The 25,262-nt window shown below is 32.4% G+C and overlaps 1 protein-coding gene across 1 annotated transcript; it reads left to right on the forward strand.

The window, feature by feature from the left end:
• The first annotated feature begins 6,602 nt into the window (after positions 1–6,602).
• Positions 6,603–18,516, forward strand: LOC122582601 (ATP-dependent DNA helicase RecQ-like). Its single transcript, XM_043755013.1, has 20 exons — positions 6,603–6,681; positions 6,851–6,963; positions 7,801–7,876; positions 7,957–8,099; positions 8,753–8,839; positions 9,507–9,590; positions 9,794–10,001; positions 10,634–10,719; positions 10,806–11,037; positions 11,706–11,829; positions 12,090–12,229; positions 12,964–13,072; positions 14,349–14,391; positions 14,567–14,702; positions 15,439–15,509; positions 15,640–15,733; positions 16,302–16,505; positions 17,020–17,229; positions 17,814–18,104; positions 18,222–18,516. The coding sequence occupies exons 1-20, from the start codon at positions 6,658–6,660 to the stop codon at positions 18,345–18,347; spliced, it is 2,601 nt and encodes an 866-aa protein (XP_043610948.1). The 5' UTR covers positions 6,603–6,657; the 3' UTR covers positions 18,348–18,516.
• The last annotated feature ends 6,746 nt before the right edge of the window (positions 18,517–25,262 follow it).

Raw genomic sequence — 25,262 nt, forward strand, 5'->3', positions numbered from 1 at the left:
TGATAAAAACTTAAAAGTTTAGTGTCAATAAATGAAAACGAAAACTTTGATGTTAAACAAAAGTTAATGAAGTTGTCCTCAAAAGAAGTATTGCCTCAAGCTTGGATATATTTTTGACTTTGTTGTTTCCAATTCTTTTTTCTAGATTAATTGTCTTAATATAAATCATAGCTTAGTGTGACCACTTTGGTACATTAGTCATACATATTTGATGTAATTTAATTTCGGTGACTCGCCAAAAGTTGGTTATTAATATATATCATTCGACTGTTAAAAAAAATAAATTAAAAAATAGAAACTTTAAAAGGATAAAATGAAAATCGGTAAAAATTATTATGTGCTATAAGCACTTTTACATTTGATGCATATAGAACTTGTAAATTTGTATAAGTTTTTTTTATAAAAGCATAAACAACAACTAAATTAATACTTTAAATGTTAAATGAACATAAAACGTAACGATAATGAAAGTTATTATATATTAAAAATGTTATATATATATAATACAGATGAAAAGAATCAACCAAATATTTAAAAGTAAATCTGTGACCATGTGAAAGTTGTTTAGTGAAAACATGAGAACCCAAAATTTTAGTATCAATAAAATGAAAACAATAACTTTAATGTGGGACAAAAGTTAAAAGATTTAAACTTTGGAGGGTTAACAGAATATTAATTAAAAAATTTATGTGCTATAAGAACTTATATAATCCATGCATTAAAAAACTTGTATATTCATATCACTTTTTAGTGTATATATAATAAAATTTGGGAATATTATATTTATTTGTTTTTTTATATTTTTAAATATGATAAGGAGAATGTGCGGGTCGTCAAAAATATTATAGTATAATGAGTTAACAACGAGCAATACATGTTCGCTCAACCATATTTACAAGATAAGTGATATTGGTACCACTAATAGTAATAGTTTATCACATTCATGTATTGCTGGTTTATATTGTCAACTGCAAAACTTGGTACGTGATATCCATAAAAAACAATACCACATGTATCACCATTAGGGATAAGATATGGATCGGACACCCAAAACCCATTTTCAGCCCGTCTGATTCGTCCCGTCCGAGACCCATTCGGTTTTGGTTCGAGTCACCATTTCCTGTCCTTTAGGGTTTTGGGTCCGGTCGGTCCAAAACTCGATAAATACCGGGTGGATCTAGTAAACCCGAAAATACATATATAGCCATGTTTTTATTCGTTTTGAAAGTAAGCTTTTCTGGAATTTTTCTTTTTTCGGTAAATGTGTGTTTGAAAAGTAAAAAACTAGTAGTAATTATCCCCAAAATTACCACAGCCACCTTGCACCATTTAGTAAGCCACCTTGCACTATTTAGTACTATTATACTTGAATGCGGTCTTCTTAATCAATTTCTCCACCAATGTACAAACCACATAAGCCTCCGACTTAAAAACCACACCACCATCATATTTTGAAAAAACATTTTCTAAAGACTTAAGTTTGTATTCATTAGGAGTCTCAAATGCGACATGCTCCCTAACAGTATTGAAAGCATTGTCCACTTGATCCTTAACATAGCCCGCAAAAGCTAAAGACCTCAAAACCGCCACAATGACGTAATCTTCGTCGGAAAATTTGGTGACGACAGCGAAGTTAAATCCCAAGCATTTCACATCTTTTACAACAAATGGAAAACATGATTTTGAAGTTAAAGTATCTATACCAAAGTTTTAATTGCCTAACGGTGAAGCGGGATGAAATGGGTTAGTGATTCCACCATATGGATTTGTTCGTCCCTTTAATCTGCATTTGAAATATTTTGTTTCGTGATGTAATCCATTCAAAAAGTCAACCCATAAGCATTTTTGGATGGATTTGTAATGATCTATTGTAATCAAATCAAACTTTCATTCCGAACAAAGGAATTATTTAGGGTTTAGGATTTGTTCCCTTAGTTTTATTCGCGCGTATAGAGTAATTGAAAGTTACAACTTTTACCCCTCTGATTCGAATAAAAATTAATTGGATGGGAACCCGTGATCCATGTATCATTTGGTACCCACTAATCACCTAACCAGGCTAGTGTCCAGGTGAATCTCAACCACGCATTTAGCTTTAAAAGTTTTAGAACTTCAAACCCTAAACCATAGAACTTGTTAATCCACATACAAAGGCCAAATGTAACTGTTAAAAATAAGGTGGTGATTAGGATGTGCACGGGTTGAAAATCAGCTTGACCCGACTCGAATTGTCAATACCCGTGAGCTAAAAATGCATGACAAATGGAACTAAGACCGACCCGTTGACTCTCTTAGATGGTCGGTTCAGGCCCGGGTTACACCCGGTCGGGTTTGGGTTCTAAGGCTTGACTCGGATTTGCATAATTCCAAAAACGTGAGTGAAGAATCATCGTTTGGTGTGTGCGTGAGAAAGATGAGGGAATAGAAACAATATGGATTAATGCTTTTTGTTAGTAAATGATTGAAGTGGATGTTTAGATAACTAGTTGAGTGCATACATCTTTGAGTTATTGGTTGTGTAGGGAAGAAGAAGAAATATATCATCTTATAGGAAAGGTCAGGTGTTGAGTTTGTGGTGACTAACTTATATATATTATATATAAATATAAATAATATTAATAATAATTTGACAAATGGATAGATTTGATGTTATCTCCAGTTAGCAATACATAAGTTACACGTATACTTTTCTTATCTTTTATTTCAACGCAAGCACCAAATGGATAGACTTGGTGCACTTTACAAACACACATTAACGAAAAAAGAAAAATTTCAAAAATGCTTTCATCATCTTCTCCATGAACTAACTATCTAGCTTCAACAATATTAAATGCATTAATATCTTCAAGATGTCACTCTTCGTCATCATTTTTATGCTAATACATACATTAAAAACCCATAAAACCATGGCTATGTATGTATTTTCGGGTTTACCGGGATTTGGGACAGACCCGGTCCAAAACCTAAAATGACAGGAAATGGTGACCCGTAACCAGAACCGAATGGGCCTCGGGCAGATTGAAAACTGGCTTCGAGTTTCTGGTGCATATGCTTATCCCTAGTGGTGATACATATGGTATTGTTTTTGTTGGAGATACCACATACAAAGTACAAGTTTTGTGGTTGACAATATAAAAGCAATCATGAATGTGATAAAACTATTAAAATTAGTGGTACTAATATCACTTCCCTTGTAGATATGGTTGAGCGAACATGCAGTGTTGGTTTTTAACTCATAATACTTTAATAGATTATAACTATTATTGTAAATTTTTTACTTATTGATGTGTCCAATATGAAAATCTCTATATCCAATAAGAATCAAATTGTTGACATTTGTTAAAACTCAAATAGTTTATAAAATGAAAAATCCTCATTCAACTTAGATTGTATATAAATGAAACGGATGCCCACGGGATGTAGCGGCGATGGTGGTAGCGACGACAGTCTTAGTTTGATGACATGTGGTCGACGACTCCTCTAATACTTCTTTCTTGTCGCTAAGTTCCTAAAAATGTATACAACAACCTATATCTCCTATGCTAGTAGCGACAAACGTTTGTGAATTAGAGGTTATTTATAATAACTTTATGAATTAGAAAAACTATAATATAATAAAAATGAGAATTCAGACATAATAAAATCTAGAATAACTCACAATACTGCAAATCATTTTGTCGGTACAATGTTTAAACCCTAACCATATGTCACTAAACATAATTACGATATATGATTATTTTTCACGATGTAACATATTCTTTGATTTTTTGAATTTTTGTATGGGCAATTTTGATTGTATCACTTCATAAATAATGTTATACAAGTATATAGATGAAATTTGTTATTATTGATACAAAATTGTTGTTTGCGAACATGTTAATTGCAGTATATATTTCAACATGCTTTAAGATCGACACAAAATAATCTCATATATCACATTCTAAAATCTCTTGTCTTTAATTGTTTTTTGTTTTATCCCCTCAAAATTTATTATATAGTATATTTTAAGACTGACTTAACTACATTAGATTTTCCCCCTTTTCAACTTTGTTACAAAACTTTTGAATTTGCACCTTTGGATTAAGGATGTGCATGGTCGGTTTGGACGGTTTTAGTCAAAAATCTCAACCAAACCAATACATACGGTTTCACCATTTTACAAACCAATTCGTCCAAATTGTTATGTCGAACCAAAACAACTAAAACCAATTAATCCGGTTTGGTTTGGACGGTTAAGTGGTTTTTTATTTTATTTTTTTGAAATTAAATGTATAGTACGGAAAAATAATACGTATAATTTTAGATTCGATATCATGACATAACAAAATATCCATAAGTCTTATTAGACAAAACAAACATAACAATTTAAGATTCGATATCATATCTACAACTTTGACAAATAAGTATATATATATATGATTTACATTGTTATTATTAACTATAAATATAAATATAAACTTACAATTATTATAACTAAATTGTCCGGTTTGGTTTTACCGGAATGTATAATATTTAAAACCAAATACAAACCATACAAATGGTTTACGGAAAAAACAAACCAACGGTTCAAAATTTTGATTTAAAACCAACCAATCCGTCCAAATACCTCGGTTTAAATGGTTTAACCGGGTTTGGACCAAACCGTGCACATCCCTACTTTGGATACACTATCTCACTTCATCTCTTTTTCCACCCTTCTCTTCTCTCCTCTCCTCCATTCTTCTTCTCAGCTGAATAGTAGGCATCATCAATATCAAAAAGCAAAAAAAAAAAAAAAAGTTTAACAACGTATCATATTAAAAAGAAACACATATAATAGATCTTCGAATCATATACCTACACAAAGGCATGATACATATGGGGTTGTAATGGTAGTGATATCAGAGAAATAAGTTGCGATGGCGGCGGCTTTGTAGCAGCTGTCGGAGACATCGAGGAGGTGATGGACTGATGGTGGTGGCGGTTGGGAGATTTCTAATATGATGTTTTACGGATCTTGTTAGGTACGAGGAGTGAAAGTAATCCGTCAAAAATAAAAAGGATGAGTGAAAATATATAATAAAAGGATGAGATCTATAAACAAATAAAAAAAACATAGGATGTGTATGAGTATAGTATTTCACCTCTAACAAATAAAACGGGAAATAATTGACATCTATGCAAAATCTTTATCTTTATATATACTAAAACACAACTGATCTAATAACTTATTAACCAATTATAAGGCTCAGTTCAATAAAACTAAAATTTGATGATGTCATAATTTGATAATAAAATAAAATATGAGAAGTTATAATAATTTAGACTAAAGAAAATAAAATTATTTTTTTTGCAAGACATCAATGAAAATTTGGTCAATTGTGTAATCAAAATTAAGATATTACTTTTATGGAAGAATTTTTATTAAAGAAACTTTGTTACAACATCCCGATATAATTTATCATTCAGTATTTATATTTGAATATCCATGTTACTTTTTATGTATATATTAATAGTTTATAAGTATTTTTTTTTCTTATATACTAATTCTAATATTGATAATATTATAAAACCTATGTATTTGATACGGGTCTAAATCTCGTATGGTGACTATACGATGAGTTGTCAAAAATATTTGATGATTTAATCAAACTCCAAAGTCTTGGATGCTGTGACAATTTTATTTGTGAATATTCACTTATCAATCCTATGTATTTAGGGAAATGATAAACGTACCGCAGAAAATGATATATATACCACAGTGTACAAGTTTCACAACATATTGTACAAATATGTATTGCGTAACTGTGGTAGATTTATTAATCGTTGTGGTACGAACATTAGCTCCCTATGTATTTATGTACGTATTATTGTTAAAAACTTAAATAACAAAACTTTTATTAATTCGTTAACAAGCTACACTCGCGACAACGCGTGAGATGATTTACTAGTTTGTTATATTAATAGACAGAAGATTTAGAATGCATTCTTGAGTTTTATTTTGAAGAGATAAGAAAAGAAAGGGTAAGAAACTTTTAGTTTTTGTATTCTTGAGTTTTTGTTTTAAAAGAAAGGGAAGAGAAAGAAGGGAAAAATAGGATGTTTTAATCCCAAAACTTTCTTGCCACTTTTGACAAGATTTGGAAGGAAAAGTGGTGAAATTATTATTATACCCTTCAAACTTATATAAAGGTTTTAATTACTACAAGACTATAAATGTAAAATTATATCTTTTTATCTTTTTTTTTTCTTTCCCTTCTAACTCAAGAATACATTCAACTTTCAACTTTTTTTTTTTCAACTAGAGAATATCTTTTTTTTATGTAATTTTTAAAATTTTTTTTCTTATTCAATCTTATCTTTTTTTTTCTTTTAATAAAAACTCAAGAATACACTGGAATTGTAGTTTGAACTTTTGGAGATTTCACGGAGTTTTGATATTTTGATAAATAGCACGACCTAAAAAGTGAAAAGCAAAAACCTAAAATAAAATAAAAAAATTAAAAAAAATCGCAAGCTCCATCTGAAAATGGCGCGAAAACAAACTACAGATAGCAACTTATATATTTTCATTTATTATTTTTATTTTTATATATAGTCACTCACTCACAGTAGATAAAAGGTTTTCCCGGTGTTCCATTTCCTGGATTTCACTCTTTTATTTTACCCGGAAACAAAATGAAGGCAGAATCTACTCTCAAGGTTATTTTCTCTCTATGTTATAATATATATATATAGATAATATTTTATTTTATTTGTTACTCATAAACCCTAGTGTTTAGGTTAGTTTTGAACAGTTTTTATCTGAGCGATTAAACACTATCCCTTACTTAAATGTTATTTTTTATTTTATTTAAATGATGAAAAATAGGAATATTTCGGGTTTTCGACATTTCGGCCGTATCAAAAGGAGATAATCGAGAAGATATTGGAAGGAAAAGACAGTTTGGTTGTTATGGCTACCGGTAGCGGCAAGTCGTTATGGTAGTACTTGAATATCTTTCGGTTTCCGTATATTTACATTAGGGCATATCTTTTAATTATTTTGGCGTTTTTCTCGCCGAAATGTATCTAGCTGTTGTTAAACTGATTGTATGTAGTGAATTATATATTTTAGTTTTATCATTTGATATATCGATTTTTGTTCTGTTGTCGTATGCTAGTGAGCTTTTTAGTAAAATGGGTCATTTTGGTGCAATAACTTATTTATTATGTCACATTATATAGTTTTGGAACAACCAACCTACTTTAAATGATGTAGGTTATGTGATACAGTTTCTAGAAAGTGATACTTCTATGAGAGTTGTAATTAAGTATCGTTATTCTTGACGTGTAGAGTTTAATTTTGCCAAACTATAAAAGACAAATACTCGGCTGGTTAAGCATTAAGTGATATATTGTTGATACTGATGTTAAATATAGTATTCATTTTTTAGCAAGTTATATGTTACTTACTCCTTATAAAGTTTTGAGGAAGCCAGCAAATATAAGTTTTAAGAACCGTATCAAGTTTGAATTTTGAATATAACCTCTTTAATATATAAAGGTATGTATGGTTCATTTTTTTGAGTTGGAAGAAGTGGTGAAGGAGTTATAGGTGGTTGCATGGTTAAAAATAAGCAACAGAGTGGATTTTAGTTGCCAGAAGATGTAGACAATATATGTCTATCAAAATAGAGAGTGCCAATACTGTGAATTATTTGTGATAAATGCCTTTTTTTAAAGGTAAGAGTCAGGAATTCATGTGGATTCAGTGATTCATATTCTATTGTGATAAATACTCCACAACTGACTTGCACTTTTTCGTTTTATTTAATCAAGCTATCAGGTGCCTCCGTTGATTGCAAATAAAACTGCTATAGTTATAAGTCCGCTTCTATCTTTGATGCAAGATCAGGTATTTTCTGTTTTCTTCATCCTCTGTAGTTGAGCTTTAACAAATTATCAAATGTTAATATAAATGTTGTTTGTTTATAGGTTATGTCTATGAAACAAAGGGGCATTAAAGCTGAGCATCTATCTTCTGCTCAGACTGACACAACTGCACAAAAGAAAGCTGAGAGTGGTCAGTATGACATTCTATACATGACTCCTGAGAAGGCTTGCGTTTTTCCTAACAGGTAAGGATTGCTAAACAGGTTTCTTTTAAAAACCTTTTTTCTAACTTCTATGAGTTTTTCATATTGATAATTTGTTTGTCAAATGAAAATGGGTAAACGGAGAGGGATCCGTGTTTAGGCTACCCGGGATAAGTTGAGCCTTTTGCTATGATATACGTGGTCTAACCGGTATTCCTGTGGCCGTTTTCTATACTTCAAATTCTGTATCAAATATGATTCAATATAAACCTAATTCTCTGAAAAAAATCCTTTTTGGCAACTTTTGACCCATGATCCTTTTTTTGTGCTTTTTCTCCTTTTATTTCTGTTCTTGTTTTATTTTTATTTTTTTTACTTTACCAATTACTCCTACAGAGGTAAAACATAATTAAAAATAAGTATGCAAGTATAAATGGATCGAAATGGCCACCTCTAGTAATATATCTCGTGGTTGCTTTATTATTGTCAACAACACATTATAGCTTTAGTGTGATGATTTCTCAATTCTCATCACCTTCTCTGTTGTCTGAGTATAGCCTACTGCAACTTGGTGTGTGGTTGACATGTTAGATTGACTTCAGTTATTGAGATAAATAGATGATATGATGTGCTGCCCTGATCAAAATAAGTATTAACTGATATGACGCCCTGAGCTGTTTTTACTAATAATGCAGCTTTTGGTCGAGATTGCTTAACACGGGAATCTGTCTAGTGGCAGTTGATGAAGCGCACTGCATCTCGGAGTGGGGCCATGATTTTCGGTTGGTTTCCATTTATATATGTTTTATCTTCAATAGTGGTTTGCTCTAGAATATTCGGGCCTTTTAGTGATGAATACGTGTTTAGCAAATAATTAAAAATCGGTATATCATTATGATCAACATGTACGATTTTCTGCCTTTGGGTTACAGTGACATTGATACTGGGCCTATAAGATCATATTTGGGGTCTCTAGGTTATTAGTAAGTAATGTATTAGTTCTTCACCTTTTGATGCATTCAATATTTAAGAAAGCCAACGTTAAGACTTTTTAATGCAACTTTCTTTTGGGTACAAGGGATTTACCCTGTTGCATATTTTAATGCAACTTTTTATGCCTAATATTGGTTTTCATGTATCCTTTCTTGACCACTGCTTCTGAAATATAACAAGATTTACAGCTTTGATTGGATCTGTAATCTAGTCAAGTATTGTTATTATTTTTGGTTAAATCTAGCTTAATTAGAGTAGCCTACTTTGAAGAATTTAGTTTGGTAACATAGTTTGGGCTACTGCTCTTTGGATCTTGAAGCTCACAAACACACATACGCTGACACGCGCACACACACACATGCACACACACACACATATATATATTTCTATTTGTATGTCACTTACCATTTAAAATTTGTTCTTACTATTCCTTCCTAATCTTCATCCGCCCTACAGTGTGGAGTACAAACAGTTGTACAAGCTGCGAGATGTCTTACAAAATGTTCCATTTGTTGGATTGACAGCAACAGCCACAGATAAGTATGTGTTATGCTATTTGATTTGTCTTTTAGTATTTATCTTCTCTGTCATAGCTGTTCAATAAAAAGTAAAAAATATTATATCTGACATATTTTTTCAAATTAAAAAGTGTGTAAGGATTGGTCCCTTTATGTGTTTCTAATTTAACACAATATGCAAGAGAGTGAAGGATGAGATATAGATAACCATTCTCTTTATTCCAGGGTCCGAAAGGACATAATTGATTCACTGAGAATGAAAGACCCTCATGTTTTTATTGGATCATTTGATCGTAAAAACCTCTTCTATGGTGTGAAATCTATTAACCGTGGGGCTTTATTTGTGGATGAGCTTGTGGCACAAATTTCTAAATATGAGGCAGACGGTGGGTCGACTATTGTATACTGTACAACTGTAAAAGATGTCCAAGAGGTTAGCTTTCTTAATCTTAAACCCCTAGTTCATGCTTCAAAATTCAAACTTGTTTCTTGTAGCTGTCCTTAGTTTTTTTTTTTTTTTTCTTTTTTTTTTTTTCTTTTTGTTGTACTTATGTGATCAAGAAAAATAATTTTACTGCTAACTGGGTAGAATCATACTTCTCATTTTAGCACCCAACAAATTCATTTCTGCTCTCAAGTTTTGAGCTTACAGAGGTGACTGTTGATCAATTTAGTCACAAATGGGTTGATTCGACTTATATTTATCATTTATCTTTAATGAGTTAGACTGGTAGAATTAAAAATTGATCTGAAACAGGGTACAGTTAAATGGGTTGAATATGTTATACTTGCTCGAACTTGATGAAAGTACATTATTAATACGTAATTGATGAACCTTCAAAGTTATTGTACTTAACAATTAGATTATTACTGAAGTAATATGGTTTGTAATCATATCTGACACACTTGGTTTGTATAAATAAAATGAAAGTATGGGCAAAAATTGTTTTGGGTACAAAAGTTACTTGGTCTGACCCAAACTTTTAATTAATTGTTAAATTCTTGAGCTGACACTCTTGATTCTTGTCTTTTTGAGTGTGTTTACCATCTAACTTGATTATGTAGATTACCAAAGCACTCCGTGGGGCTGGAATCAAGGCTGGAATGTATCATGGTCAATTGGGTAACAGGGATCGTGAAGAGTCACACAGGTCTCAGTTTTTTCTAAACTTGATTATTCATTCAAATGATCATGGCTCTTTTAATGATGATGATTGTATTTTATATCTTGCTGTAGATCTTTCATAATGGACGAGCTCAATGTCATGGTTGCAACTATTGCTTTTGGAATGGGTATTGATAAGCCGGACATAAGGCATGTGATCCACTATGGGTGCCCTAAGAGTTTGGAATCTTACTATCAAGAAAGTGGGAGATGTGGTCGAGACGGTATTTCTTCTGATTGCTGGCTATACTTTTCAAGAGGTGACTTTGGAAAAGCTGAGTTTTATTGCGCGGAAGCAAGCTCGGTATGTTAACCATATGACGATCTGGGCGGGTTGGGTAATTGGTCCAACTGGGTTTGGACTTTGGGTTGAATCAAGTTGTTTTTAGTATATGTGAAACCAGATTGGTTGACCCAGAAACATTTATTTTCCATGTTTTGTAAAAGTAGTTGACGTGTGATTTTTTAGGTAAAATAAAAAATAGCAACTTATCTTGATGTCTTAGATTTGGTCACACATTGAACCGTACTAGCTTAGTCTAAACTTGGTAAATATGTTTCATATTTGTTATTTTATAATGATAAATCTGAAACATTTGAGAAATTATGCTGCTATTCTATGACAGTACCCTACAATGCATCTACAATGATAATCAATTTTTTGTTAAAATTAAAAAATCTAGTAAGCTGTAAGAAATAAAACAAAATGCTTTGGGTAACTTTTAACCTGTTCAATCCATTTGGCAATTTTTTTTTCACTGTTTTTTTTTTAATATGACCATTTGAATCAGTAGGGATAAATCAATTCCCTAATTCACCTATAAATAATCGGGTTGATAGTTTTCACCACTTATCCAACTTTTTTTGGATACAGTATATCAGTGTCTTGTTGAATCTGCTAATTGTTTATATGGATCTGGTCAATGCTTTAAACCTAGCTTAGTTTATTATTGTACGATTTTAACTCAACAGGTGAAACAGAAGAAAGCTATTATGGATTCATTCATGGCTGCTCAACAATATTGCATGCAGGCAACTTGCAGAAGAAAAGTTTTGCTGGAGTACTTTGGGGAAACATTTTCTTCCAATAATTGTGGTGAGGAATAATTTTGGCTGTTATATATGTGTGTGTGTATGTGTGTGTGCGTTTTAGGAATTATGGATTATCATCAGCTAATAAAATCTAAGAAAGGCATCAGCTATTATGGTTTAAATATTTGAATTGCTTCATCTTTACAGGAATTAACGAATTTTGATTATACTATGAGCATTTATGATATAAATTACCTAAAACATGGAAGTAGTTATTGATGGAGTTTTGTTTAGATAATCATTGAACAATTTCTTCCTTAACAGGAAATTGCGATAATTGCACCAACTCTCAACAGGCGAAGAGTGATATGTCCAGAGAAGCATTTCTTTTGATGGGTTGTATCCGAGCTTGTGGTGGAAACTGGGGTCTTAACTTGCCTATAGATGTCCTTCGAGGTTCTCGTGTAAGATATCACTTCTAAAATCAGATATAACCTGCTCTAGGCTCAAACACACACACAAACACATGTGTGCATTTGCAGTTGAATGCATTATTACTAGTAGAAGTTGCAGGGGCATTTTGCATGAGCTCTGATTTGTATAATTGTGCTTTGTTATATGATAGAGCAGGACGTTAAAATAACCTGGTTTATTGTTATGTAATTGTTCTTGTCTTATTCAGATGTGTTATTACTTAATTATTTCTTCGCAAATCTAGAGGTGGCAATTTTGACCTAGTTACTTATTAATGGGTCTATTGGACTGTTATATCTTGAATCGGCCAAATTAGTAAATAACTGTGGGGAAAAACGAACATTAAAAATGGGTCGAACTGGTCAAGGAGGTTAAAAGTCGCCCAAATGCTAAATTTTGTATATGCAGCCTCTTAAGTTGTTTATGAAAGTTTAAGATTATTTTTATAATATTCTTGACTTCTTGTTGCATATTTTGAATAGCAGGCCAACATGATCTGACCCATCCTGTTTTGACCTGTACAAAAATCCCTCTTCAACCTGACTTTTGACACCTGTATGACAACCTGCCCAAGTCTTCCATCTTGCAACCTTTAGCGAATCCAATGCTACTTATCTGTATTTTATGTGTTTTTTTTTGTTTATAGCTTTCCTTTTTCCTTCACTCATACGTATCTTTAATGCTCCGTTGACTGTGTTTCTAATTATCTTCTTGTGGCTTGTAGGCCAAAAAGATTACCGCGAACCAGTTTGACAATCTCCCATACCATGGACTCGGGAAAGATTTTTCAGCAAATTGGTGGAAAGATTTAGGTTTTCAACTAATTTCACATGGTATGCAATACTCGTATTATTTTTGTATTTAATTTTACTTTGCACCAACAAAGCTACACCCATTTGCTTGATTATTTGTCTCAGTTATTAAATTTTTGTCTGTTTTTGTGTGGGACTAGAAGTGGTAAACTGGGTAGGTTTGGTATTAGGTCAAAACAGGTTTGGCTAGAGAGGATACTAAGGATAGTGTTTTGTTAAACGTCAAAACAGGTCAGGTTGGCGTGACCCAAAACCCTTGTTTCTTTTTTCTTTTCTATATTAAATAGTCTATAAACAACAGATAATGTGTCAACTATGATTATCAAAATTAAAGTTATTCCTACAATACTCTAGTTTCCAAATAAATTATTTAATTGGGTAAAACACTAAAAATATGCTCTGGGTGAATTTCGACCAGTTTGCCACTTTGACCTTTTAGGCCTATTATATTAAACTATTTGGATTAGGGATAGGTGCATGAATATGTATTAATTGTATCTTATTTCGCTGTTGTATGTATTCAGCTATGAAAAATCTTTAGTTTTCTTCAAACTTTCAGTTACATGCTATTGTATGTATCCGGTAACTCTTTCATCAGGTAACAAGTGGTTTTGTTGATGTGGCAGTCATATAAGAGGCCATGTCATCCAAAGTGGTGTCATGTCAGCACTTTACAAGTTATAAGAGGTCACAAACATACAATAGCATGTAATTGACAGTTACATACATATTAATATAGCTTTTGAGAGTTCAATACATTTTCATGCATTTGTTCCTTTAATTTGTTTTGTACCTGTTTCACCAATTTTTTTGGGTAGGATACCCCTCGCACAATATTAATTTTCAAAAAGTTTACTTCATATGATTTGTGCAGACTCTATGTGGGACTCTTAGCTTGTGAACTCAATCTCCTTTCCCTTTCAAATAAGACCAAACCTGAGAGGCAGTTTTGAGGCATGTCTTAGGAATATAAGTTTGACCAGTGATCATGCTTGTACCAAACTAGATCAACTTAGAAAATGCTTCAAGGTTGACAAACTCGAGTTAACGATAAATACGATCATCAGATAAAGGATATACAAGCAAACTATCTACCGTTAAGACCTGGGCTGGCATTTTTTCACATCTGTTTGACTTGTTAGAGATAGCACACAAATGGACCCATTGATAAGTAAATGGGTCCAAAATGCACCCTCTGGAACTTTTTATCCATCGCGAGTTAGCTACATGCACCACTTCTTAGTTCCAGTTTACTGATTGTTAGGTAGTTGTAAGCCAATTGTGCAATTTGATGCAGGTTACTTGGTTGAGACTGCTAAAGATACTTATAGGACTGTAAGGTATGTTTATTACCTTATTTCATTTTTTAAATTGCTAAATATATATGCTGTTCATACACCCTTGTCTCATTTATTCTGAAGACTCGGTTATCATGTAGGGTTTTCTCACTGGTTGATATTATTTCCTGCTCGTGGACTTTACCATGAAACTGATAATTTCTTTTCAATGTATCAGTGTTAACGCAGAAGGTGCAAACTTTCTGAGATCCTGTAGACCCGATCACCAGCCTCCATTGCTTTTGCCAATAATTAGTGAATCTGGTGGTCATGGGGACAGCGCAGCTGGCTCAGGACCTGATGGACTGTCACAGGTATGCGAAAAGGACATACTTTTTTTTTTTTTTTTTTACTTTTCTAACGTGCTAATTTATATGCATTTACCATGTCAGTAAACTTGGAAAAGTAGAAACATGGCATCAATTTCTCTTTCGATACCAAATTGTATGATGCATTTTCTATTCAAGCATTAGGTTTATACATAATTTTTGAAGGTGGATAATTGCATTTTTTTTTACCAGAGGTGGAAAAATTGGCAGTTTGGGCGGTTTTGTTAGGGGCCGGAACAAGTCATTTACTGGGTTGGGTTGAACCAAGTTCATTATTTTTGTCCAAAATTTTTGAACCTACTATTGGAAGTTAGTATCAAAAAGGATTACACAGATCATATTGTTACAATAATATTTCATTTACTTGAAAACATTGGTTTAGGATTTAGTTGTGTGCAGATTCTTATTTTCAAAGGTCATTCGACCTTTTTGACTCATTAGCTATTTTTATTTATACCTTTAATCTGTTAGAGATAAATATAAACCCAAATCAATCTTTCTACAAGTTAAATTGCCATGTTTGAGTTGTAGAATTTAAATGTGGGTGTATGATTGCATGATTATTTTCAGGCTATTATCACTTGTACAAGATCCATTTGTAAATATTCTTGATCAGTTGTGTCACATGGCTGAGTTTTACTTGTTTTTTTTATCTCTACTATTGTTTTCTGTTAAACACGGGGGGAAATTCTGTTTTGAAATCTGATTAATTCTTATTTAGGCAGAGGCAGAACTCTATAAAATGCTTTTAGAAGAGAGAATGAAGCTTGCAAGATCTGCTGGAACTGCCCCGTAAGTTTTTGTACTTATATTAACATTGCATAGCCCAACTATATGTATCTTTATATTCCTCATTAGTACAATTAGTAAACTTGTAGTATGGATTTTTATTTCTTGTTAAGAAGTTAACATCACTTTGCAGATATGCCATATGTGGTGATTTAACATTAAAAAAGATAGCAGCAACAAGGCCATCTAATAAAGCAAGGCTGGCAAACATTGATGGTGTCAACCAGGTATATGGTTCTGATTCTCTTTGTCCGAGCATTGTTGAATATTCAGTTTCTTACCATTTGCAACAAAACTAGTACTTATAAAGGTAAAATTAGAAGTATTCATTATTTTACCCTTTCTTTTACTATTATTATAAATAGTTTTTTATCTACATTCTCATTAGTATTATGGATATGGATCATTATAGGAAGTTTAGATTATTGTTTCCAACTAATGAACGGTTGATTTATAAAAATAATCAGATGTCTTCAAATTTTAATTAATTTGTTCTCTGATGACGTATAATAATGCCCTTTTTTCTCATTAATTCTTAGTTAATTATTAAAATAGCCAAATGCTCAAACAACTAATTATTATAACTTCAAACAGCATTAGTACACCAAACATGGTCTCCCAGTCTCCATAGCCTGTTCTATAAATCTGATTACTTGATTTTAAATATATAATATCACATAAGCAGTTTTCAAATACATATTCATAGCTGTAATGTGTCTTATCTTTCTTATTATTAGACTAAGTTCCCATTTGGCTTTGGTCAACTTTAACCTGTAAATTCTCAATAAAATGCAGCACCTTGTAACAAGGTATGGAGATCATCTTCTTCTAAGTATGCAGAAGTTTTCAAAGCAACTGGACCTCTCTTTGGACGGCGTTGCAGCCATAGAAGTTACTCAAGCTTACATGAGACCAAAACAACCAAAAGACTTGCCCCCTGCAAAGTACGGAGCTTGGAAAATGTGGCAAGAGGATGGTCTCTCGGCTGAAGAAATTGCTGTATGTTTTCTTTCAATGATAGTGACTACCTTCCCGAGGTGGCAAGATATGTGGGTTGGGTGAGCTGGATAATGGATCAAAACAGGCAGTGCCTGGTTGACCTACAAGTACCTTTTGTTCTTTTAAATCAATAGTTACTTCCCATAACATTATATAATAATAAATTAATAATTCTTCCGTTGAAAACAAAATTTATTACAATCACGAATTTTTAAATAAAACAATTTGGAAGGTTAGTATGCAGCAAAGTTAGACTGTGACCAAAGGGTCTTTGGCTTAGCAGTATTGGGTGTGGCCTATCAACCAAAAGATTGTGGGTTTAAGTCTCACTTGAGACAATTGGTGTAAGTATTTAGGTCGTTGTAGGTGTGCAAGTTTTTTAATCTGTGTCATTTGGAGTTAGAACGCATCCAAGTCTATACATTCATATGTATGTGTCAAAATTGCCACCATAAGTAACTTCATCATATTATTTTAAGAATTATTCTTCACGGTTTATACTTTTTTTCCCTAGAACTTTCCTGGTCGATCGGCTCCTATCAAAGTGCAAACGGCACTTGGATATGTTTTGGATGCAGCACGAGAAGGGTGTTTTGTTGACTGGCCTAGATTGTTTAAAGAAATTGGTTTGACACAAGAAATTGTTGCTCTTATTCAAGCTGCAATTTTGAAAGTTGGCTCGAACGACAAGCTGAAACCTATCAAAGATGTGCTACCAGAGGAGGTAAAGCTTTTAATTTCGGATCTTGTCCGTTTTGTTAATTCTACTACATTGATCCATATTGGTAGTTATAGTTTCTCAAATGGCCCGTTTTACTAGCTAACGTTTTTTTTAACCACATTTGGTTATTGTTTTCTACTTTTCTTATGCTACAATGAGTCAATGACTAATTTAGCGTTTTTTTAACTGATCACAACCAGATGGACCAAACCAAATGTACATTGCTATTCTACGACTTCTCTCTTTCCTGAATGTTTACTTGCCTCTATAGTTTAACATCAATGTTGTTTATGTTATGGAATTACGTGAAAGTTGTTACTTTCAAGTCAGTCACTGTTATTTTCATTAATATTATTGATAACTAAGATGCTAAATATGAATGCAAAAATTATCAGTGGATTAATTATCTAGTTCTTTAAATCAAACAGTTTAGAAGACCCATTTGATTCTTTTTTAGCTAAATTATTTAGTTACACTCTTTATTAGGAAAAGATAGCCCAACTTGACCTTTTTACTGTTAAATGGGCTGTAATACTCCTCTGGCTGTCATAGCTTAACTTTGTTCGACTTTAACCATGATGTATCAGGTTGACTATACTCATATCAAGGCATGGTTAACTATGCACGAACTTGGGATGTCAGCTGAAGCTATTTCATCTTCTACTAAGCATAGTGAACCCAACTCTAATGGAACAGAAGAGTTATCTGATAGACCCAATGTCACAAACCAGGAACCTTGTGGGAAAACCGAAGTCATACTCTTGTCGGAGGATTCTCCAAGGAAGCGTCAGAAGGTTGAGACACCATTACACGTAGACCATCCTCTGGAGGTCACTGAAGTATCCCTATCTGACTGGCTTCAGAACTTTGAAAATGGGGTGAGTATCGATTCACCACTTTGTTGGGTGTTTAGATGTGTGTTGTGAAACTGATTATTTTGACTTGAATAATGTGAGTTTCTTCCACCTAATTGGTGTGTTGGTCATCTAATGTAGGTTGCATTGTCGGACATATTGAAGCACTTTAACGGATCTAAAGAAATGGCTGTGGTTGATTTACTGAATTACATGGAGGGTGAGTTCATAATCTATAAGAAGAACAATCTGTATAAACTCTTGTGATACTGTATGACATACTTTCAAGTATATGTTTTTAGCTTTGTTAGAGATTAACTAGGAACAAAACAGATGTTATGGCTGTAGTTATGAGCAGTACCTTTTCGTTTGCATATGATACTTGGTGTAAAAAAAAGCAAGAGAAGAAATTTAATTTTTTTGAGTTCTCTCCAAAGTATTGTTAAATGCGCATGGTAAAAACTTAGTTTAGATCAATTCTCAGTTTAATTTAGGTACGTTTGTTTTACGTAAAATTAACTACATACTATAGACGACATTTTTTTCAAAGGGGCATGGTGGGGACCAAGTGACCATCGGAGGCAAGTAAGAGTGCCATGACCAAGCAATGAATTCTTTAAAGGTTACCCCAAGTAGTGAAGTGCATCTTGCGGATTGTAACTGGTTCTTTCTAGAAAAGAGCAGCTGAGATGAAGACATGGCAAAAAGCCCTTAGAAGTCCATCTATGATTATCATTATATTATTATTGTTTTTATGTTCACAACATATATCAAATAGCATATTACTTGTTCAAAACGAATGGGTAAATGGGGGGGGGGGGGGGGGTAACTTTTATCCTGACGTTAATTTTTACCATTTTAGTTTTTTCGAGCCCTTTTATAGAGGTCAAAATGACAAAATAAATATTTGTTGTGTTGTAAGGCATCTAAGTCTGCAGGCAAAAGCCTTGAATAACGTCTTTTACTTTTTTGGAAAAATACGAAGATTTTAAAAATGATTCTTTTCTTAAAAGAAAAGGTATGTAGCATATGTCAAACACTTATTTCAAACTAATCCTCTTCTTCCCTCCCCTCATCCCTTTAGCTGGAAGTCACCCCCATTCAGCTACAGTCTTCATCGGTCTTTCAACGCAATGTATAGTTTTGTTTCTCTATTATCCAATTTGTTTTATTGGAAGTTTGGAACATGATAACCCCCCGGCTGCTACTTGCTGGCGTTTGGGATGGTGTCTGTTTTTCTGGCGTGGAATGCATACGGTCGTGAAGCCGTGTACATGGGTGTGTTTAATGTGGTTTATAATGGTTACAAATCAGATATTAAGCTTTCTCGGACAAATTGAATTCATTAAAAGAAAAATAAAGACAAATGTGAGACTATGAATGTGGTTTCACGTGTGTTAAATAGAACGCATATTTGAAATAAACGCAATCGGTCTTGCTCCATTGTGAAAAAATTCATTCATTAAACGTCAATTTTTAATTGATTTTACTTAAGTCCAACAATAAAAAAAAGTTCCTATATAATCCTATGCTATACAAATGGTATCTAGTACCAAGTATGATCCATCGGATATTTAACTTCTGCCATATTGTTTTAAGCCTAGAATATAAACAAGGTGTTAAATCAGAAAAGAAATTTACGGTAATCGTACCATAGAATTACGATGTCTTCTGTGTTTTTGCTATCTAGAAGTAAGGGTGATAAAATGTACGGGTCGGGTTGGGCTGAGTGACACGTCAAAACAGAAATTATGGAGGTGTTTTGTAACACCCCAATAATTTTAAGGTAATAAAATAACCCTTTTTGTAGTTTTGACATTAAAATAAGTTCCTAATAATTTATTTTTGGATATGGGGTTAATTTAGTTGGAACTTTAGCGGATAGCGGGTAAAATACCCACAAAAGTAAAAAGGGGGCGTGGCATCACATTAGAATGCCAGCCATTTTTCCCACTCCACTTCCATCACCTAACTTACTCCAATATCTTCTTCATACTCCTTGATTCTTCAATCCAATCTCAATTCATGCAATTTGACTTCTAATCTCAAATCAAAAACTCATCAAGAACCATAATCTAATATCATTCAAGAATTTACAAGTTAGGGTGTGGGTTAGTTAGTGGTGGTGGTGGTCGACTATTTCAAGGAAAAGAGAGAGGAGAAATTTGTGAATTCAAGTATTGATTTGGTCTTGTGTTCCCTGAGGTAATCACTTCCAACCCTAATTTCCCTTCTTTACTAGGAATTAGGGTTTTTGAGAATAGGAAATTGGGGGTTTTTGCTAGTAATGAGTCCATGTATGAAATTCCCCCAAATTATCGTATATAATGAGTTGGTTATTGAGTTGCTTATATTAAAAATTTAATTAAATGAGAATAATGGTAGTGAAACTCCAACTATGAAAAATGGTGATTTTATTAGTAATTGAAATAATGTTGATGATGATGAAACCTTGGAATTTATATGAAAAGACTTGTTAAATAAGCAACTCAATGACTTAGTGAAATGGGTTAGAGGTTAGAATCTAGTGAAAGGGTTGTTGAGCTATGTTGAGATAGCTAGGAAAGTGAACATGTTCTTATGTATGCATTATGATATATGATAGGTTGAAAGCTTGATATTGTGCTTTTGCGGTTATCTTGATTATTTGTTGTTTCCTCGAAGGAGGTGAGTATACTTGCATATATTGTATATTCGTCGGGTAAATTACCAATCATGTTGAGTGAGTCCATGGTGGTAATTGATTTGGCGTTAAGTCCCATGTTTATGGTTGAGTTTGATTACAGGCCTAATTGGTGGCCATAGGCTCATGTGGAGCATTTGTTAATGTTATATTTGTTGTGATTGTAATCATTTGCTTATATGGATCCATGTAATGCCTAGCCCAAGGGTGAGTATTATGGATATGACACGACGGTGTCATAGTCCATATGCAATAGTCCCCTGAGCATTGCCCTCCTTCGTTTATATGATATTATGCAAGCATATTCACTAAGCATTCGCTTACCTTTTAGACGTTTACCCTTTTGTTTATAGGTGGTTCCGGAAGAAGGAACTAGGTTTGCTTGTCTTGAAGAATAGAGAACGAAGTTGCTAGGGATTGTAGATAGTTGGAAGGTACCTTGGCTATTCTCGGAAGAATAGCATGATTTGGTTAGAAACCTAGTTGTCCCTCTTAACTTTGGCTTATGGTACATTTTGGTTGTTATTGGTCATATTTTGATATGTTTTGTAAATGGTCATGTTCATGTCTTTTGGAGTCGATAAAGATAGTTGGTTTGGTTGTAAGATGTCAAATGGGTAATCGACCCATATGGTTGCGTGGTCGATCATGGATCAAACGAATTTGACAAATATGAATATTTTCGGGTTAACTCTCTTACTATCAATTCTGGAATGTAATTTGCTTATAATTTTGTTTGTGGTTTGAAGGTTTTGGTTAAATCTTAAAGTGAGCAAAGTTTGATGTTGCGGGGTTTTGGGCCACTGCGGCGCAGTGGAGAATCCCACGGCCAGAATTTCCTTTCTTCCCACTGCGGCGCAGTTGGAGTGTGCCAAGCCCACTGCGGCGCAGTGGAGGTTCTTCCAGCTTTGGTCCGAAGTTTTGCACTGCGGCGCAGTGGGTGTACTCACCTCACTGCGCCGCAGTGAGGGTATATATATAAATTTTTTTTTTTTGTGTGTCTTTGAGTTTATCGAGTCTTGTCGTTTCATGTTTGGTTGGATGTATTAAGTGATAAGGAATGTTAATGATTATCATTGATGTTGATTGGTTTATTATTTACCAAGTAATCATTACCCATTACTATATAATACACCATTACTCATTAAATTTGGGGTAATAAAACTAGGTAATGAATAACCAACTATTAACCATATCTTATTTAACTTCCGAAATTAACTTCCTCACTTTCATACGGTTTGTAACTTCATAAATGACTTATCACAATATTTTAAAATATCCATTATATAATATGGAACATAAAAAAACATATTTCTAACTAAAAATACATATTTCAACTACGTGTTAACATGCATAAGATGCTTCGTATATATTACAGTATAGTTATAGCCATAGTTAAATATAATTATTATAATGTTTTAACATAAATGTGAATATTACAAAAAAATCAAATTCCTTTTAGTTTTTTTCAAGAGAATTTTTTTTTTCCTGTTTTTTTTATAATATGAGATGTTAACATTTCATAAATCTTTCTTAAATAAAAAAATATAATTTAGTTAACTAGTTATTAATTGATATATATTTATAAACCAAGCAACATAAAAAATGAAAGGAATACTAAAAAATGCTCATTATATTCTTTAGTATTCTCTTTGCCTTTTCCATTGTCATTCTTTAACTTAACCAAGTATCCCCTTAAATAGTATTGCTTAGGTGTGGGTCAAAATGGACCAGGATCAAAACGGGTCCTTTGGATATTGTATAATTGTACTACTGGCTTAAAAATTTCATCTGTAATACCATTATTACCCTATAATATTGTTATCAGAATTTGTATTTTTTACATCTAACACCTGTAGTACAATTTTCTCCTAGACACAAAAGATTTGAGATGGTTAATCTCCTAGACACAAAAGTAAAGAACGAAGATAAAGAAACTGAATCGAAGACTTGCAATTTTCTCTTCTATCCCATAAAGCCAACAATTACAATATATATAATAAGATATGGAAAACACTATCCTAGTATTACAGAAGACATGGAATATGTAATTGTGGATTAACCACTTCTTAATATATCCTAAATTCATGCATGCAAATAGTTTAATAGACTTCAAGTTGAGATCATGGGTAACTTGGTTGACTAAGTCTTCAAGCGGTTATGATCACGTATCAAAGCCAACAATTACAATATATATAATAAGATACGGAAACTATTATCCTAATATTACGGAAGACATGGAACGAATAGACTTCATGTAGAGATTATGGGTAACTTAGTTGACCGAGTCTTCAAGCGGTTATGATCACAAATCACATTTATTCATTTGAGGTGAGCCGTGATAAAACATTGAGTTTCTACCCGCTTTTTTTTCAAACTTCATTTTATGGTAGTGCCCAACAAGACCCTTGATAGCTTTCTCAAAGAAATATTACTACCAAGTTCCGGTTAATTCTAACTGTAACCCGTAAAGAAACCTCATTTTTAAATAGGATTATGTAGTTACTCATGACTTATAGTTTATGAAGATGGTCTACTACACATGTTGTAGATCCTCCCTTTTCCATTACCCATTCGTCCGTCAAAGGGACCGGAGATGATAGTATACAATTTTCTGGTTATTTACGATATTGATTGGTTTTATCTGTTGTGGTTACTTTCGGTTTCAATCGGTTTTTGTGTGTTTTGAATTTGAAGAAAATTTTTAAAACAAAATACAAATCAAATAAGTCATACAAAAAAATAAAATCGTCGGAATTGCACACCAAGGCTAGAGAACATTAATCAGCGAGCTGCTTGTATAGTAACTTGGAACCTTGGTATGTGTTTCAAAAGGGCTTGGTAAAGCAGAGAAAGGAGAAAGAAAACAAAGAATAGGGAATAATAAAAATGAATGAAGATGGATGCAAAGTAGCTAACCCTAACCCTAGCTAGCCCAAATACTCAAAAGCCCATTTTAAGTTCCCATACCTTGAAGGTCTTTTTCAATCTTATACTAGATGGGTGTCCACACATTGCAGCGGTACTATTTAAAAAACGCTGGTTAGTGTGGTGGTGATGGATATGGAAGGCAATGGTTGGATGTCATTGATGATGGACACTGTCACATTGGAAAGTGATAGTATGAAAGAAAGGGAGTCAAATAAGTGGTGTGAAATGAACGTTTGTTACTTATTTTAGGGTTAAGGGTAATTTAGGGATACTGTAAAAAATGTCTACAGTCTTAAATCCAATCTTTATCTTTATATATATATATATATACTAAAAGCAACTGACCTAATTTCAATTGACCAATCATAACTCTCAATTTCTCAAAATTAATTAAATCAACACATGTTTAAATTAGTTTACATTTTTTGGTTTTTCATCACCAATTTACACATTTAACCCAATTTAAAAATAATTAATACTTTATTGTATAATGTCTATCCCATAACAAAATATAGTTAAAAGTTAGGAAAGTTACATATTTATATCAATATTTTATTTTATATTATTAACTCTATTAAATTAAATTGTTGTTATTAGTAAATGTAATCAGACAGTAATTAGGATAATCATTGTTGTTATTAGTAATTGGAATCAAACTATATTAAGGATACAAATTTTTCTAATATGAATTGAACATACAAATAAAATCACAACAAACAAATTTTTTGAAAACATCACGAAACCAGTCGCTACTTTTATTGTTTTTAACAATCATGTTTAACGAAAATAAAATTACTCTTTTGCATAACATCAATGAAAACTCGGTCAATAGTGTAATCAAAGTTAAGATGTTGCTTTTTTTTGCAAGAGTTTGTTTGAAAGAAATTTTGCTACACCATCTAGCCTTGATATGATTTAAAATTCAGTATTAACATTTGAATATCTTAAAAAAAATTTAAGTATATTTTTACATTTGACGTATAAGTTTTTTTTTTACATATACTAATTCTTATATTAATAATGTTATAAAACCCGTGTATTTGATACGGGTCTAAAATCTAGTTCTCTTTATAGTTGTCTACATCTTAAATTTTCAATATATTGTCGAGGTATTGGGACCCAAAACCGCGAAAAATGAAATTAGGTATTTCTTTACAGTTTAATAGAATAATATGAATATAAAAAATAAACATGAAAAAGCCTTTTGATTGACCAATATAAACAAATTCGAACCTCTTATTGATTTTATGATTTATCTTTATATTAAATAAAATAAAATTGTTATGACATCACATTTTACAAAAATAACTAATTTGTCACCTCCAAATTTTTTCTTAAAATTAATTCTTTTTTATTTAATTTATTTATGATGTCAAAAACACCTTCCTAATTAAAGTTTATTTCATTTTTATTTTGTTATTTTTGATGTTTTTTTTTTATTTTCTTTTGAAAACTCTAATATTTTATACATGGGACTTTTATATTTTTTCATCATATAAGTAATTTTATAATAACATAATTTTAAACTTTTGGCTTATCATACAGGTTAATAAACTAATTAAATTTAT

This window comes from Erigeron canadensis, chromosome 9 (genome assembly GCF_010389155.1).
Source record: "Erigeron canadensis isolate Cc75 chromosome 9, C_canadensis_v1, whole genome shotgun sequence".
NCBI classification, from domain to species: domain Eukaryota; kingdom Viridiplantae; phylum Streptophyta; class Magnoliopsida; order Asterales; family Asteraceae; genus Erigeron; species Erigeron canadensis.